The following is an 18,418-nucleotide window of genomic DNA, read 5'->3' on the forward strand; positions in this document are numbered from 1 at the left end:
ATACAATGATGCTAAGGGTGGAGATTGGACTAAATTGTATAATGAACTTACAATAATTTGATATCAAACTCGCTATTCGCGAAAGTTGAATCTTAAACGTTTCAAGTACAAAGTAAAAATGAATATAAGAAAATCTCTAACTGTACTAATCTCAATATATTATTATTTAATTAACTAGAATGATAAGAAACAACAAAGCGGATAAATAGGAAATAACATGTGAAATTTGTGAATTAATTTTGGGTTTTATATATTTAGACACCGTATATTACCAAGCTGATTTTGAGTTTAATTAAAGTAATTTTACACAATGTTTACTTAAAAAAATTTAAATTAAAAAAAATCCTAATTTTTTTTCTTCACGTATTTACACCATTTATCAAGTAAACATGAATTATAGGTGAGGTTGACAAATGTCATGTTTATTCATGAAAAAAATAATGAATAAATTAAAAGTCTTACATTAATAATCTGGAAAACTGGAACTGTTCCAATGTCCAAGAATGTTGTAGAAGTTGTGTTTTGAGTTGACAAATGGAACTTCAGAACCACAAACAATTTAGGGTTGGCAACCAAAAGTAAGTAAGTTGAGAACAAAGTCTACTTTACGACTGTTAACAGTACATCAAGTTAATCACATATTATTGTGTGATATTTCAAGTTCAAGGATGAAAATATCCTTTGATATGACGATTTTTGCGTGAAAATACACGTTTTTAAGCCACTGACATCAATAAGAACATAAAAGATATTATCGATATTACAACGATAGAAATTGAGATAGTAATGAATTTAATTATTGAATACGTTACAACTCAATTGTACTCCTCAACATTAAGCACTCATCTGCGAGGACCAAAATCACTTATAGAGAGAAACACATGAGAAGTGCTTCTTAAAAAAAAAAAAAAACACATGGCTAACAAGCCTAACTGAAAGATCACGTATTTTACACACGGCTAACACGCGGCACAAGCTGTTTCGTTCTTTCTGTTATATTTTTTGTAATTTGTAGAGACAGGTAAGTTCGTTTTTATGTAAAGACAAACTGCTTACTTTCAGACTCCAGCTTGAAGAAGGGGAGTGCTGTGTCCATCAGCGCTTCGCGGATGCTGCATTGACATCAGAGCTGGATCCTTGTAAGCAGTGCTTAACTTTTCATAAAATGCAGAGATTCTAGGATCGTTCTCGCCTTCTCTATCTTTCTTTATCAAACACTGCATCAAAACGCGGTAATGAGGTTCTTATATACATTCCAAATTTCCAAATCGTCGGCTGAGATATATATTCCATTAGTTTTTAATACAAGGAACCAAATTAAGAAGATTATAACCAATTCGATATCACTGTCAGATATCGATGGTCTGATGAGGACCAGATTTGGAACATTGACTAACTATAATTCTGTTGCAACTGAAATAAACGAAAAGTTGATAGCAATAGTGCTGACATACCTCAGCCGGATAGGCTTTGAATATTGGAAGCAATGGCGGATCCAGGAATCTTACTCCAAGGGGTCGCAGTGTAAAAGTTCAAATAAAAATTTAGGATGGAAAAACATATTGAAAATGAAATCATAGTACTTTCATTCATAATTCATAACGGAAACAATATTACAAATTATAATTGTCCACGACGAGATTTCATATTTTGAAAACGAAGCATTATAGCTTCATTTTCAATACAAGCAAAAATATCTCTCTCAATATAAACAAGCAAGCTATCACTCAACCATTGATCTCCCATTTTGTTCCTAAGTGGACCCTTAACAATATTCATGACAGAAAATGCTCTCTCCACTGAAGCAGTTGCAACTGGTAAAACTAAAGACAATGTAATGAGCAAATATACATAATTGAATACTTGATGCATCCTTGTCTCCACCATTTTTTTTGCAAGATCACCAATCCCTTCCAATTGAGAGAAATCACTACTGGAACACACATAATGAATATAAATCTCAAGTTGATCTTCAAGTGCCAAACGATCTTCATTCGAAAAGTCTTGAGGATAAAATTGAGCAAGACGAAGTAACTTTGGTTTATCAAAAGCTACAAATGAATCTTTCGGACTCAAACATGCCATACAAATAAGCAACTCGGTATTTACCTCAGTAAAGCGATCCTCTAACTCCGTAATTTGCTCATCAATGACATAAATAAAGAGCTCCACACGATAATGATGACGATTTGTCTTTATTGGAGCATAACGCCTTGACCTCCCTGGAAGTATAAATGCTTCTTCCATGTTAGGAACATCAATATGATGTTTTTCACAAAAAGAAGATACTTCATCAACCAATGCATCGAACCCATTATTCCTCATCCAATATAGCTTTTCCTTGCATGATTTCACTAAAGCCATTGCATTCACAATTTCTTGATCTTTCCTTTGCAATACTTGTGACAAATCATTTGTGAGTCCCAATATGACTTTCATCAAGAAAAGGTGAAACACAAACTCAAAAGTAAGTATCACTCTCATTAACATATTTGCTTCAGCCGCACTTTCATTGGGATTATCATCAATAACCATTTGAAGCACATGAACCACGGATGAAAACATAGAAATGATGCTAATCAAGGTACCATAGTGTGAGTTCCATCGTGTGTCACCGGCACGTTTGAGACTTGTTTCTTGATTTAAGCCTCGCCCCGTTATAAGACAATCATTTTCAAAAGCTATCACAAGCTCTTCTTGAAGTTGCCCTCTAAGTGAATCACGCCGCTTACAAGATGCTCCAACATGATTAACCACACTATTAGCCATTGCAAAAAAAGAGGCAATGTCTATATTATTCTTTGCTACGGCAACAAGAGCTAGTTGAAGTTGATGAGCAAAGCAATGAACATAATATGCACAAGGTTGTTCTCTCAATATCTTTGTTTTAAGGCCATTCAACTCACCTCTCATATTGCTAGCACCATCATAACCTTGTCCTCGTAGCTTGGAAATGTTCAAACCGTTGTGAGAAAACAATGTGTCAATAGCATCCTTTAGTGAACTTGAAGTAGTGTCGGTAACATGTTGGATACCCACAAATCTTTCAATTACATGCCCGTTGTCATCCACATAACGCAACACCATAGCCATTTGCTCTTTCACAGACACATCACGTGCTTCATCCACCAATATTGAAAAGAATCTATCTTTTAGACCATCCATGATAGCATTAAGTGTTTCAAGGGCACATGAATTCACAATTTCTTTTTGAATGGAAGGAGCTAGTAATTTGAGATTCCCCGGAGCATTTTCCATCACAACTTCTCTAACTTTATCATTATTATCTGCAAGGAATTGCAATAACTCCAAGTAATTTCCCCTATTGCTTGAAGTGGCACTTTCATCATGGCCACGAAAAGGAAGACCTTGTCTCAATAAAAACTTAGTGCACTTGATTGAAGCAATCAAGCATGTGCGATAAGCCTTACGAGCTTGGTCAGAGTGTTTGCTCACTGCCGTTTCAATATGTGTAGCTTGATTCATCAAATTTGTAGCAGCTTCTCTAGCCTTATTATGAACACTCCCAACCGGTCCAACATGCATCTTAAATCTTTCTCTCCCTTTCTTCCAAGTCTTAAATCCATCTCCAGTGAAAGCTTCACTACCCACTTGTGCAAAATTGGTTTTAAAGAGATAGCAATAGAGACAAAATGCTGCATCTTTAGATACACTATACTCCAACCAATCAAACTCATCAAACCATTGGGAAATGAAGCGTCGATTAATTCCCGACATATTAGTTATTGGGAAATTATGACCTCTAGGTTGACAAGGTCCTTTTTGTAGATATGATCTTCGGACCTCATCTCTTATATTAGCATCATAATCTATTATTCGAGTTCTCAATCCAGGATCCGCTTCAAGATTACCCAAAACACCATCTAACTGACTTTGTCTTGAACTTGGAGCTCTTGAACTACCAACAGTATTTGGACTATCAACATTATTCGAACTACCCGAACCCGATGATGACTTTCTCTTAAAAAACCGTTCCATAATAATGCTTGCTACATATACAAAATATTCAAAATAAATACTCACAATATAAACAAACCATAAACATAATCAAAATAAATATGAATTGGATTTTCAATTAAATTAAATATCTCATCTTGCATTCTACATATACAAAATAATGAAAATAAAAACTCACAATATAAACAAACCATCAATATAATCAAAATAAATATGAATTGAATTTCAATTAAATTAAATATATTCTACATATACAAAATATTCAAAATAAATACTCACAATATAAACAAACCATAAACATAATCAAAATAAATATGAATTGGATTTTCAATTAAATTAAATATCTCATCTTGCATTCTACATATACAAAATAATGAAAATAAAAAATCACAATATAAACAAACCATCAATAAAAACAAACCAATAAAAACTCACAATATAAACAAATCATCAATATAAACAAACCATCAATAAAAACTCACAATAAAAACTCACAAGATAAATATGAATTGAATTTCAATTAATTAAATATATTCTACATATACAAAATATTCAAAATAAATACTCACATCACAATATAAAAACCAAGGGAGGAGATGGAGTTCGAGCCGCCAGCAGAGGAGGGAGGAGATGGAGTTGGAGCCGCCAGCAGAGGAGGGAGGAGATGGAGTTCACGTTGGGGGCGGCAGCAGCTATGGAGGGGAGGAGTTGAGGATTTGGGGGGATTGAGTTAGGGTTGAAGGATGAAAATTTGGGGCTTTTAATTGTATAGGGATCGGGTAGGAAGGGCTGGGATGGGGAGGGACACGGTGGGAATTTTTTTTTTTTTTTTTTTTTTTCGGCCTGGCCCAAAACGACGTCATTTTGGCCAGGTCATTTAAAAAAATTTCCTAGGCCAAAACGACGTCGTTTTGCCCAGGTTTTTTCAAAATCAAAACTGGCGCACAGCGCCTTCGTCTTCTTCGTTCGTCCTCCTGCCCAGAAAACCGACGACTTCAACGGCAACGGGGTCGCACCAGGGGTCGCCCCACCATCTCCAAGGGGTCTCGAAGGTTGCTTCCATGGCTTCCAAGGGGTCGCGCGACCCCAATGACCCCATTGTGGATCCGCCACTGATTGGAAGGAATCGTTTGCGGCAGTACTCATTGAAAAGAAGCGTGAGAATCGGAAGAGGAATAGTCAGGCTGGAAGCTAAGGGAACCTTTTTTAGCCCAAACATTCCAATTGCAATGATGTGAATCAGCACCAAGGCAAAAATTGTTGAATTGTGCACTGTCGGCCAAATTTTCCATCGGTTTCATACTTGGGTGCATATAAATTCAGAAACTGTTCAAAATTGTCAATATACATCATCAGAATATAAATAACCAACACTAATTAAATACAACGAAAAGTGCAATAAAACTTTGATCAATGACCAAATAGGCACTTAGATGGGCCTGCAGTAATTAAGCCCCTCTTGTTAATCCTCTTCATAGGCGGCTGCATCATAATCTTCTACTTCCTGGCGGCGCACGACCGCTCGCTCAACGCCTTGGCCCCCGAGTTCCGCATCTACTCGGCCGCCGTGTCCCCGTCACCTTCGCGACGACGAGGGCCTACATCAGCTATGACGCCGCCAAGGAATTAATAATCTCCTCCAACTCCTGTTGGAATAAATAAAATATTTTCTAACATTGAACCGTAGAACACATCGTAGTTTTAATTACATAGATGAAGCTAACCTGCAGAAGACATTGTCGTGTTTCAAAGAGACTATTCTACTCATTAGAGACCTTAATATTCTTATGGTGATAGTCCCAATTCAAAGAACAACTTCTCTGTGAGCAGGGAATCCTTTAAATAGAGTTAGTGTTCTCCAACTTCCATCTGTCGTGGAAGATGGTTATTGTACCGTTGCCTCTAATTCCGTCGTGCATGTAGTGGACCTGATACATGTTTCAAACCGCAAGCACTATGGATGAAGTTCCTCAATTATAGGATATGGTTTTTCCACTTATTTAAAAAACACCAACTGACTTATAATTTCAAATATGCTGACTCACTATTATCAATACTAGTTGAGTCCAATAAGGATTCCTACAGCTCATTCTTGGCAGGTGATGGTTGTTATGGGTCGGCCAATTGAGGGTGAAGCTGGCCGAATATTTCAGAATTGATAAAGGTCTCTGGTTTTCGCATTACTTCTGCGACCTTTCTCCCCCGAATTACAACGCCATCGATCAGTCAAGCCAGTGTGAAATCTATAATACTATTTATCGGTGTGTATGTTGACAATTTGAGATTGATTGATTGATTGATATGTATTGGAAGGGGATAGGTCTAGTTTATCTTTGTGCTGTCACCTTTTATCTTTGTGCTATCACCTTTTGTCTTTGTGCTATCACCTTTTGTCGGTTGTCAATTCCTTAAGTCATATTTTGTTGGTTGTCTTCCCTAAGCCACCTTTTGTGGCGTAAATCAAGGAGTCAATCTCCTTATATATTGATGTACAATTGTAATGATCTTATGATACAATACATACTTTGAAAATCAACATGGTATCAGAGCAGGAAATCTAACCTGCCTCTACTGTACTACTATCTGAGCGTGTTCAATCTTCAAAATGGCTTAAGACAATTCGTTAGGATCAGAAGTTGAAAGTTCACATGTGATTTCCTCCATGAATGTGCATGAGGTGGATGTCAACCCAAATCAAAGATTAAGCTCAGTCGTGTTGAATGAGTTTAATTACTTGCCTTGGTCAAGAGCAGTGTCTCTGGCTCTAGGTGGAAGGTCCAAGTTAGGGTTCATAAATGGAAGCATCAAAGTACCTGATGCTTCCTCACCAACCTATGAATCCTGGCTTAGCAAGGATCAGCTAGTTATGTCATGGCTCCTGAATTCCATGGAACGGAAATTAGTTGAAATCTTCAGTTACTCTGAATCTTCATACCAGTTATGGGAGGCGGTTAAGGAAATGTATGGCAGCCAGAACAATGCTGCAAGGGTTTTCCAATTAAAGAAGGACATCTCCGATCTGCAACAAGACGGCAAGCCATTTGTGCAACTCTTAGGAAGCATGAAAAACATGTGGAATGAGTTGGAAATTTATCGCCTTCATACAACCGATGCAACACTGCTACGAAAGAGAGCAGAAGAAGACAAGATATTTCAACTCTTGTCCAGTCTCGATTCAACGTATGAAGATCTACGATGTCACATACTCATGAACACATAACTTCATTCCTTCACCAGTGTATGTGCAACAATCCAATGTGAAGAAGTAGAGGAAAGTTATGAACATGGGTATAATGACTAGTGTACCTGAGGCTAGGGTCTATCTAACCAACGAGAGGAAGTACAAAGGAAAGCATCCGAACTTAAAGTGTCAACACTGCAACAATATAGGTCATGTTAAAGACACATGCTGGATTTTACACCCAGAATTAAAGCCTGACTTCATGAAGGACAACAAGGGTTTACAAATGGTGAATCGTACTACACACCGAGCAAATCATGCGTCTGCCTCCACCTCTAATGGGTCTGATCCATTCAAGAACTTCACAGCGAATCCAGCTGAACTCATGAATGAGTTTATGTCGTACCTTCAAGGCAAGAAAGGAGGGGCTGGAATTGACCGTGCATACAATATAGGAGAAGGGAACTCGACGGCATTGCTCGGAAAGTTTGAGGGTTTCTTGGTAGACACGAAACCCGTACCCCAATAAAACATGCAAGGTATCATGAAAGCCTTTAAAACTGCTATTAAAATAAATATGTTGCATGATTTTTGGGTTGTAGATTCGTGTGCCACAGATCATATGACTAACCATGTGTCTAAGTCTCAAAAGTTTGAAAAATTCACTAATCCATCCCAAGTTTCAATTGCAAATGGTGAGAGTGTAAAGGTTTTAGGAAAGGAAAAAATAAAAAATAATGTCAGATGAAATTGAATCAATGGCCTTGTATGTACCTTCCTTCCCATTTCAACTTCTATCTGTGGGAAAGATCACAAATACCTTGAATTGCTTAGCTATATTTTCTCCTCACAATGTCATCTTTCAGGATTGTGCTACCAAGAAGACGATTGGTGAAGGGTTTTATTTAGAAGGTCTCTATTACATATCAAAAAGCAATCCCAAAGGGTTACAAGCCAAGTTCAATCCCATTCAAGATAATCAATTGTGGCATCAACGTTTAGCTCACCCTTTTCCACCCATTTTGTCAACTCTATTTCCAAACTTAGGGAAGGATGCTATTTCATGTGAAACATGCCACTTGTCTAAGGCCACTAGATTATCTTTTAACTCTTCCTTGTCCAGGGCTAGTAAGCGTTTTGAACTAGTTCATTCATATGTATGGGGACCAACTAGTGAATCTTTTTATGGTTATAAGTATTTTGTGATCTTTGTTGATGATTTCTCTCGTGTCAGGTGATAGTATCTTCTAAAGTGTAAGAATGAAGTTATGGAAGTATTTAAGGACTTTCATAACCTTGTTAAAAACCATTTCTCCTCTCAAATTCAAACCTTAAGGTCTGACAATGGCACCGAATATATGTCCCATATCATGAAACAATATTTAAGCACTCATGGCATCATGCATCAAAAAAGTTGTGTTGGCACACCTCAACAAAATGGTGTAACCGAACGCAAAACCCGTGACCTACTTGAAAAAACAAGAGCACTAATGCTACAAATGAATGTACCAAAGAGATTTTGGTCCCAAGGGGCTATGGCAGCTGCTTATATCATCAATAGATTGCCCAGCTGAGTCTTGGAATTCAAGTCTCCCCTAGAGGTCATGAAAGGAAGTAAAATTGATTTCTCACACCTTCGAGTTTTTGGCTGCATCTGTTTTGTGCATATTCAATCTCATCATCGAGATAAATTGGATCCTAGAGCTGTTAAATGTATTTTTCTTGGTTATTCATCTACACAAAAGGGATATAAGTGTTATAATCCTCAACTAAGGAGATTGATTGTGTCCAAAGATGTTCGATCCGATGAAACTAATCATTTTTTCAGCAAGTCACATGAAATCACAAGTCAAAGGGATGACATCTTGGATGTGTTCCAACTACCAAGAATCGAACTTGAGGCTCCTCAACAACAAGATCCCAGTCATGTCAACATTGATGCATCTCTCAATGAAAGTAGCAATGAAGGGTCTCACTCTGATGGTACACGGCATGAAGATGGTGATAATCAAGATGACCCTCACAATATGGTCCAAAATGTGAACGAGTGTGAGACAACTCTTCCCCCTCCTCGATGCAATCTAATGTGTGTTAGGAAAACTCCCACAAGATTTCAAGACTTTGTCATCTACAAACCCACACATCCCATCTCCCATTGTGTGTCGTACAAGAGAGTGACACCATCCCATGTTGCATTCCTAAGCACCATATCAAGTTACAATGAGCCTCAGAATTTCCATGAGGCCAACAACCAAGAGGTTTGGAAAGAAGCAATGCAAGAAGAACTTAAAGCCCTAGATCAACACAACACCTGGAGTATCACCAAACTTCCCATAGACAAGAAAGCCGTGGGTTACAAATGGATTTATAAACTCAAATTCAAGTCAGATGGATCAATTGAGAGGCATAAAGCAAGATGGGTAGCTCGGGGATTCACTCAAACATACGAGGTGGATTACAAAGAAACGTTTGCACCTGTTGCCAAAATGAACACCGTGAGAGTGCTATTGTCCGTGGCAGTAAACAAGGGGTGGTCCATGTACTAAATGGACGTGAAGAATGCATTCTTGCATGAAGATCTCAAAGAAGAGGTCTATATGAAATTGCCACCAGGGCATCCTCAAAGCAATGAATCGAATTTGGTGTGCAAATTGCACAAATCCATTTATGGCCTGAAATAGTCTCCACGAGCTTGGTATGCCAAACTAAGCTCATTTCTTACTAGTGTTGGTTTCATAAGCAGCAATGCCGATTCATCATTATTTGTTCGCACAGGAGCTGTGGGCAAATTGGTTGTGCTGATCTATGTTGATGATCTGATAATTACGGGTGATAATGCTGATGAGATCCTCAACCTCAAACAGTCCCTCAGACAAAGGTTTGCAATTAAAGACCTTGGGATATTGAAGTACTTCCTTGGTATAGAAGTGGCAACCTTGCACAAGGGGCTGTTTCTTAACCAAAGAAAGTATGTCTTGGATTTGCTCAAGGAAGCCAACATGAGCGATGCTAAATCGGCCATTACTCCTCACGACAACAAGCACAAACCTAGCTTGAAGGGCACGCCACTCACGGATATCAGCTATTATCAGCGATTAGTGGGTAAGTTAATCTACCTAACAATCATTAGACCCGACATCACATATTCTGTAAGTCTTGTGAGCCAATTCATGCACTCCCCGACTCTTGAGCATTTGACCCTTGTTAAAAGGATCTTACGCTACTTAAAAGGATCAATGGGTCGTGGAATCCTCATGCAGAAGAATGACAACACACAAATCATGGGATATTGTGATGCTGATTGGGCGGGGAACGCCAACGATCGCAAGTCCACAACTGGCTATTGTACTTTTGTTGGTGGAAACTTGGTCACATGGAAAAGTAAGAAGCAAACTGTTATCGCTAGGTCAAGTGCCGAAGCTGAGTATTGTGCCATGGCGTCAACTGCGTGTGAGTTGATCTAGCTCAAGGGTCTTCTGTGCGATTTAGGTGTTCCTACAACTTTTCCTATGTCCTTATTTTGTGACAATCAGGCAGCCATGCATATAGCATCAAACCCAGTGTTTCACGAGCAGACGAAACACATTGAAGTTGACTGCCATTACGTTCGGGAACAGGTGCAGTCGCAGATGATTCAGACACATTATACAAGAAGCTTCGACCAACTGGCCGACATCTTCACAAAGCCTTTGGCTTCTCATCAGTTTCAGCGACTTCTGTCCAAGCTTGGATCCATAAACCTCCTGGATCTAGCTTGATGGGGCGTAGATAAGTCTAGTTTATCTTTGTGCTGTCACCTTTTATCTTTGTGCTATCACCTTTTGTCTTTGTGCTATCACCTTTTGTCGATTGTCAATTCCTTAAGGCACCATTTGTCGGTTGTCTTCCCTAAGCCACCTTTTGTGGCGTAAATCAAGGAGTCAATCTCCTTATATATTTCTGTACAATTGTAATGATCTTATGATAAAAATACAATACATACTTTGAAAATCAACAATATGATTTGATTAAGTTAAAGTTAATTTTGGCGGTTCTACTTGATGATTACGATTAGGATAATCTTATGGCTAGTTGTATTTCTTTGTTTTTGATCCTGTAGTTTGAAAGTTGCATCTACCATTATACGCATACTATCGTGCTATCTTTTGCCCGATTACTGTTGGATGCTAAACCATTTCTGGGTTGAGCAAGAAGGAATGCAGCAACAGCACTAAGAATGTAACGGCTAGTTTGTTTAAGAATGTAACGGCTAGTTAGTCTTTAGTGATAGTTTTTTACAAGTGTAAGACTTAGATTAAAAGCTCCAATGAAGGGCTAAGATTAACTTTGTACTATCAGGGTTGGTAAGCTTTTGTCAGCTAACTCCAATGGAAATAAGGGCTGACTGTGCGCACCTAAAAACCCTACTGATGTCATATATATATGAAATGCTATGAGCTGCTGCAATTGCAAACATTGTAGCCGACGTTCCCTTCCCAAATTATGTGCAATCATCATCATTCTCAAAACCTAAAACCTTTCCAAAACAATCATACAAAATATCAACTTTATAAAACACTAACAATTACTGTTAGCCTTTGGCCAATTCAAAACTAGCTTAATTTTTTCATTGTATTAGAGGCTGCTGCTATTCCAGTTGCACGGCGTTGTAACACTACAACAAAACTTACCTTCCATAGCACTTATTGATAGCGCTTTACACTGAAAATGCAATTATATAGCTCTTTACATCATTTAATCGCATATTAAGAAGTTTATTATAGCGTTCATAGGCATAATGCTATTCAAAATAAATAAATAAAACATAAACATATTTTATAATTTTCTTATAAAAAGAGAAAACTTGTTTAAAAACCAAAACTCTTCGCGTAAAAGTAAACTCGCTATTTCTTTTTCTTTTTTGTCAAAGTAAAACTCGTTTTCTTTTTTTTTCCCATTCAATTCCCAAAATCACTTTCCCAAATTGCGATCATCATTCGAATCTTAGAGTTTTTGTAAAATCTCACATCATCTAGGGATGAGGATCCTGTAAGTCTTAAATGTATATTCTCGATTCTTTTATATTTATAAGTCTTATCCATCCTTTGTTTCATTCAATTTAATTATATTATTTCTTTTAGTGTTAGTTGTATGCTCTGAACACGTTCCTTAAATGCATATTCATTATTCTTTTATATTTATAAGTCTTATTTATTTCTTATTCTCAGCATTTGCATTCAATAAATGACTTTCGTCACCCTCAGATGTTGACTAGCACGTGCCTATCCTGGTGTTCGTGGAATATCGGAATCGAGGCATGTCAATTTTGAAATCACAAGCTCCATGGAAGCCTCATGCTCAATTTCATCTCCAACTTTTGAAATCGAAAGCACGATCCCCAATTCCGCAACCGAGTTTGCAATTGCATGTACGTATCAACTCCTCCTTTTCACTAATATCCGGCTTCGTTCTTCTTTTCTGATTGGTTTATGGCAATGTACGATTGAATTGGTTTATGGCAAATAATGTATGAATGAGTTGCTAGTTTTGTTAATGCTTGCATTTGTACCCATTTGTGGTTTCTTTGTCGAGTTTTTATTGGATTGTCATGTTTTGAAAGCGATTCAATTTGCATGGGCAGATTTGGGGAATGCAAAAAGAAAACAATCTTGCTAAAATTGCTATGTGTCTATTTTTTTAGCTGTAGCATTTGTAAACAAACCTCATTTGCTCATCAATTTTCTGTTTTGTTTATAATGGAGTAAAATAAAGACCTAACCCGTTTTTCCAATTAATCCTTGGTTCAGTTATGTGATTAATCCTTGGTACAGTCTGACCCCACTTAACGGGATAACACTTAGTTGTGGTTGTTGTTGTTGTTGTTGTTGTTCAGTTGTGTGATAAATGTGAAAATTTGGTGCTCACTTTAAGCTTAAGAACGTTCCCTTACACTCGAGGTTCCGAGTTACGACTCTTGTGTTGGATTTGAAACCCTTTAGGACACAGGCAAGACCCATTTTGTTTACATGATTCCATTTGGCGAGGGGATTAGTGTTTAATCTTGTTGACATTGTAAAGGTACATCATGTTACTTTCAATCACTTGTATCTAAATGGACTGCCATTTGAGGTAAATATTCTTGTAGCCAATTCTCAATTAAGGTACATTCTGCATAAAAACCTTTAAATGCTAAAAACCCAGTTTATGTAAAGGTATATCTTGTTACATTCTGCCTTCGATCACTATTAATTCACAACTTCATAACTTGAAATCGTTAATATTTTTACAGCTTTCAAGTTATGACGTTGTGAAGTTCTCTTTTCTTGATTCAGTACATATGTTTCTATTATTGATCTGCTTCAACATTCAAGTTTGACTTTGATTTATGATCATGCAAATGACTTGCTTCAATATTTTTACCTATCACTAAAGTGAGGTTATTGCTGTCAATTGTACTGTTTTTTTGCTTTTATGGTCATGCAATTGATGACCTTACTTTTGGTAAGCTTTTTTTTCTAATACAGTTTCATGAACAAAAGGATCAAGTGACAGTTAAGCGATTTTTGCGGGTTGAATCTTTGGATGCAGAGCACCCGGGTCATGTAAGTTGCTTATTTGATGGTACTTGTGTTTCCATCCAGTAGAGAATATTTTTCTTTTCCTGTATTGACCTTATAGTTTAGAGTCTCTATAAACTGAACGGACATGTGCATATGCACAATCTTTTGGTTTGTTCTGTTTTACAGAAGGAGTGGAGGGAGAAATACTTGGCTCGGCAACAGGTTGAAGCAGTAAATTCAGTATGTATGCTAAGTAATCAGCCATTGCTAAAGGTAATTAGCTAAGCTTGCCCTTCTATTCTTTTGGTGTTCATCTGAGTTCCTTATTCTTGTATGCATGCTAAGCGTTCAGCTATAACTAGAACTAGAAGAAGACATAGTAGATGAATGAGTTATAAGAAGTATTATGTGATTCATACTGAAACTGTCACAAAATCCTGCTGCTTGTTTTAATTCCACACAGATTTGGTCATGTTTTGGAATTTTGCCCCGGTTGTTTCCTTTTTTCTTCAGTTTTCTTTGAGCAAAAAATATCTACTTATGCTTATTATATTTGTGCTATATTTTTAGGGATTTTCATCATTGAGTGACTTTGATTCTTATTACAGTGAAGGATGAAAGTGGAGATGCCAGCAGCGGTCAAAGGGCAGAGAAGAAAGAGTAACCATATTTGCTTTCAGTTTTCTTGTAAAAATTTGAGAAATCATATGGTTGTAAATGATGATTGGTGATATGAAAGAAATAAAATTGTGTTCTTGGTTAAATTAGGATTGCCGAAGTGACATGTGATTGCATAACTATTCAAAAACTGCTATAGATGTTTCCTATATTCTGCCAAATGCTATGAATTGTGTAAAAAATGCTATAAAAAGCTACTATAGCATTTGTTAAATGCTATGAAAAGTTTACTGTAGCATTTTAGAATTGCTACAGTAATTTTTTTTTCCATAGCATTTTTAGATGCCACTAGAAAATGTACTCGCGTTTTGCTACGACAATTGAATGTATTATACATGACTAGTTTTTACACAAAATAACTAAAATGATGATACATTACCTAAGTACCAATGAAGTGATACTTCGCTTGCTATACTTTGCTTTCTACACTATCACTTGTTTTTGGTTGACGATAGTTTGCTTTTCAGTGATGCTACAGTCGCAGATGTACGCTATGGAATTGAAACGAATCTTTGGGGTATATGAAGCAGCATCAGGCCAGAATCCAGATGATAAATTTCTATAAATCTGCAGTTTGTTTTAGTACTACACACCTGTTGAAGTTCGGGAACAAATGCGACCTCTGTCGGGTGTTCCTTGCCATGAGAGATTTCTGGGACTTCCTACTTGCTTAGAGAAGGATAGCGCGGAAAAGAAGTGTTGACTGAAGCAATGTGGCAAGCTATACCCTCTTATACAATGTGTATTTTAATTACCGGTGAGTATATGTTGAGATATTGAGCAGATTATTGCTCGTTATTGGTGGATGAATGGTACGGTCGTGGTATCCATCAGAAAGCATTTGACACTTTGTGGATAATGGTAATCACTGTTCAAAAAATTCTTTCCTAGCGCCGCTTAGGCCCCGTCTAGGCGCTAGGCGGCTGACCACAGTCCCGATTAATGCATAGACGTTTGAAAATTAAGAAAGATCGCCTAGACCTGCTGAGACGCCTGCCTAAACCGTCTAAGCATCTGCCGAGACCTGCCTAGGTCGTGACTCACTTAGGCAGAAAATAGATAACTTTCATTTTGCATTTTATTTTTTAAAATAAATTGCAAGAGATTTGTTGCACACTAAAATTAACACACATTATATCCTTGTTCCCCATGTTTTCATTATGTTCAAATACTTCATAATATATATTTCATTTTATTTTGTAATTTATGATGAAATTATACATATATATATATATATATATATTATATTAAGCATAATCATTTACTTATTTACACGAAATATAATAGATTGACTTAAATTTGTCTAGTCCGCCTAACCGGCCGTCCGACTAGCGTCTTTTAGAACTTTTGCGAGCCAATATATTATATTAGCAAACTGATGATGGGACCAAAGAAAATGTGCATTACCCATTCGCGATTAAAATTGATTCAGAACGTGACTATATAGAATCAATAAACCGTTAATCAAGGTCTTCATAGCATATGCTGTCATAAAAATATCTACTGACCTCTACCAGCACCTATGTAACTCCAAAACAATGCTTTCAGTTACTACTTTTCTAGTCGAGAACCTTGCAGAAACTTATGCATGTAAAGAAGTGGGTACTTCACTACTTCAACTGCAATGTTAGAGGTCACTCGTATGGATGCTTTATCGATCAGTTTGACAGGATTAGCAATTTAGCAATGATAAATAACGATTTTTAAGAACAATTAACTGCAAAAACATAAGAGAATTGCTAGACTCACCCGTTGTCTTATTTTCCCACCCACGTTATATTTACACCCACTATAAAAAGTTAAAAAATTAAAATGTTATTTTCTCACCCATTATTATTCCTAAAATAACCCTTACTATATATATGTGTGTGTGTATAAAATTAGAAGAAAAGGGATGAACTGGTGTTCCAAACAGATGAACAGCCGCAGGGATCAAAAAGAAGAAAAGGGCAAACAAAAGAACTCCCAACACAACACCTCCAACAAATGCCAGGAATTCTCATAGGAAAACGTAAAACAAATTGCACACTAACCTAATGAAAATGAATTACAGGAATTCTCATAGGAAAATGTGAAACAAATTGCACCCTAACCTAATGCAAATTCAAATAAAAAGTCACGGAGCTATGCTTCAATTATACAATGTCGACAAATCAAGATGACCCACATAAAATTATCTTTTACCTATTCGACGGAAACATAATCATCTACTTTTCCATAGAAACATCATCTTCTAAGTTCATTCTTTTTGTTTTCTCTGAATGAAAGGAGATGAGAATGATAAGTTAGGGTTTAAGGGAGACAAATCATCTAAACATAGCATGAGAGTTATCACGCCCAAACTTTTCTTTTTTACTTTTTTATAAAAAAAAAGTAATGCAAAAGGGGTAACTAAGGTCCTTATTAATCATTTTAAAAATTCATAAATTTGTAATTAAAAAATTCATAAAAAGGTGGGTGAAAAGGTAAAACATTGGGGGTGAGAGTAACAACCCTCAAACATAAACAACTAAATAAATAAATACAATGTCTAAAATGCACCTGCCAATAGTAGAATACGCAGGTAAATTACAGCAGCTAGTAGAAACGAGAATTATCAATCTCAATCAGATCAGCAAATACACCTATAAATTGGACAAAAATATTGGCATGCCCTTGACTGCCCCGTCGTCCCATTCGGTGGGAAAAGGTCGCAAGACAAGCGCGACAGATGGACACCAGCCGCTGCAAACAACGTACTATTATACCTAAAATAACCAAACAGCTTCAGCCACAGCCTGCCCGACCCATAACAACTTGAGGAGGCGGAGGAGATGATTAGATCGTTGGCCACGTCGGTTCCGACGTACGACCTCGCCATTACGACTGAGAAATCAAGAGTGGTCTTGTTCATCTTGCTTACATAGATGGGAGGCAACGGCGCCATTCCCAGCTTGAGATTGCTGTCGCTTTCCTTGTCGTCGCCGTAGAAGATTTCGGCCCGAAGGTTCTCGTAGTACAAGTCCAGCTTCCGGTTGGGGTTTATGGCGACCAGCGTCAGGTCCCACGTGGCGGTTAAGTACTCGCTGCTGGAGGTGGCGATGAGTGGGCACGGCGACACGGCTACCAAGTCGACCCGGAACTCAGGGAATTCAGGGCTGAGCTCCGCGTCTTGCAATTCCGCCCACACGTAGGCTGTCACGAGAATGATTGCCGATAGCGCGGCGAAGCATAATAAAACAATTTTACAAAGCCGTCCGTCGCAGGAAGATTTTGCCATTCCCATTCGATCTGTTAATTCACTATCCTATAGCCTTATTCTGCAGAATCGATCAGACCAACCGAAGGAGAGAGAGAGAGAGAGAGAGAGAGAGAGAGAGAGAGAGAGAGAGAGATGGTGATGGGATTAAAGCAGAGGGTGTTGTGCATGTAAATAGGTAGGTGTTTCCAAAGCCTAAAGTCGCAAGGATTTTTTCCAGTTCCAGTTGAACTCGGAGTTTACTGTTTACCCAACATGACCACTCTATTTTTATAAACCTGTTTTGGACCAATTTTAAATAATCTAGTCCTACCAATTTTAATACGCTTGATACCTGTTTATTTATTCTTTCTAAAACGTTAATATAATTAGTCAGGTTGCTCTCTCTGTCCTCTTGCGAATCTAGCTAGGTATCGTTCGCAAATCTACTTCTCGTTGATATCACACAATCGTTTCAAATATATTCAAAATCTTACTTAAATAGACACTGATGAATCCATATTATACTATATATTTTATCCTAATCTTAGTTATAATTTATTAGTTTATTTTGGTGAATTGTGATACTTTGTTATGTATTTTCAATGTAGAACATTCGACATCTTCTGGAGCAAAAAGTGATCAAATGGATGAATTTTGGAGTGATTCCAACTGAAGGATGTTCGTGAGCCTTTTAAGATGATTGTATCAAAGTTTTTACCAAACCGTTTAACCGTGACAATGAAACAAATACCCCGCGCGCAACGTTTCTGTACGTTTTGGGTATTTTGAAGGTCAATATGGCATATTTTGAGGATTTGTTAG

General features: G+C 37.3%; 1 protein-coding gene and 2 long non-coding RNA genes across 4 annotated transcripts; all 3 read right to left on the reverse strand.

Annotated features, from left to right (window-relative positions):
• Positions 1-775: 775 nt before the first annotated feature.
• On the reverse strand, positions 776-1,488 carry LOC139188233 (uncharacterized). The gene is made up of 2 exons (XR_011571538.1): positions 1,455-1,488; positions 776-1,217 (listed from the first exon to the last, which is right to left on the reverse strand). It is a non-coding gene; the product is annotated as an uncharacterized lncRNA (long non-coding RNA).
• Positions 1,489-1,504: 16 nt separating this feature from the next.
• Positions 1,505-5,077, reverse strand: LOC139188099 (uncharacterized). The gene is made up of 3 exons (XM_070805164.1): positions 4,966-5,077; positions 2,110-4,010; positions 1,505-1,582 (listed from the first exon to the last, which is right to left on the reverse strand). Exons 1-3 carry the CDS (start codon positions 5,075-5,077, stop codon positions 1,505-1,507), a joined length of 2,091 nt encoding a protein of 696 aa, XP_070661265.1.
• Positions 5,078-5,273: 196 nt separating this feature from the next.
• Positions 5,274-6,232, reverse strand: LOC139188175 (uncharacterized). 2 transcript variants are annotated; one of them, XR_011571439.1, is made up of 3 exons: positions 6,024-6,232; positions 5,703-5,906; positions 5,274-5,624 (listed from the first exon to the last, which is right to left on the reverse strand). It is a non-coding gene; the product is annotated as an uncharacterized lncRNA (long non-coding RNA). The 2 variants fall into 2 exon arrangements; XR_011571438.1 differs by having other exon boundaries at positions 5,703-6,232.
• Between the last annotated feature and the right edge of the window lie 12,186 nt (positions 6,233-18,418).

This window comes from Malus domestica, chromosome 09, assembly GCF_042453785.1.
Source record: "Malus domestica chromosome 09, GDT2T_hap1".
NCBI classification, from domain to species: Eukaryota; Viridiplantae; Streptophyta; class Magnoliopsida; order Rosales; family Rosaceae; genus Malus; species Malus domestica.

Coding starts and splice junctions, on each gene's coding strand:
- LOC139188099 (XM_070805164.1), bottom strand. CDS start 5,077: ATGGGGTCATTGGGGTCGCGCGACCCCTTGGAAGCCATGGAAGCAACC. Junction 4,011..4,965: donor CGTTGCCGTTGAAGTCGTCG/GTTTTCTGGGCA, acceptor TTGTATATGTAG/CAAGCATTATTATGGAACGG. Junction 1,583..2,109: donor TAGAGGATCGCTTTACTGAG/GTAAATACCGAG, acceptor TATGAATGAAAG/TACTATGATTTCATTTTCAA.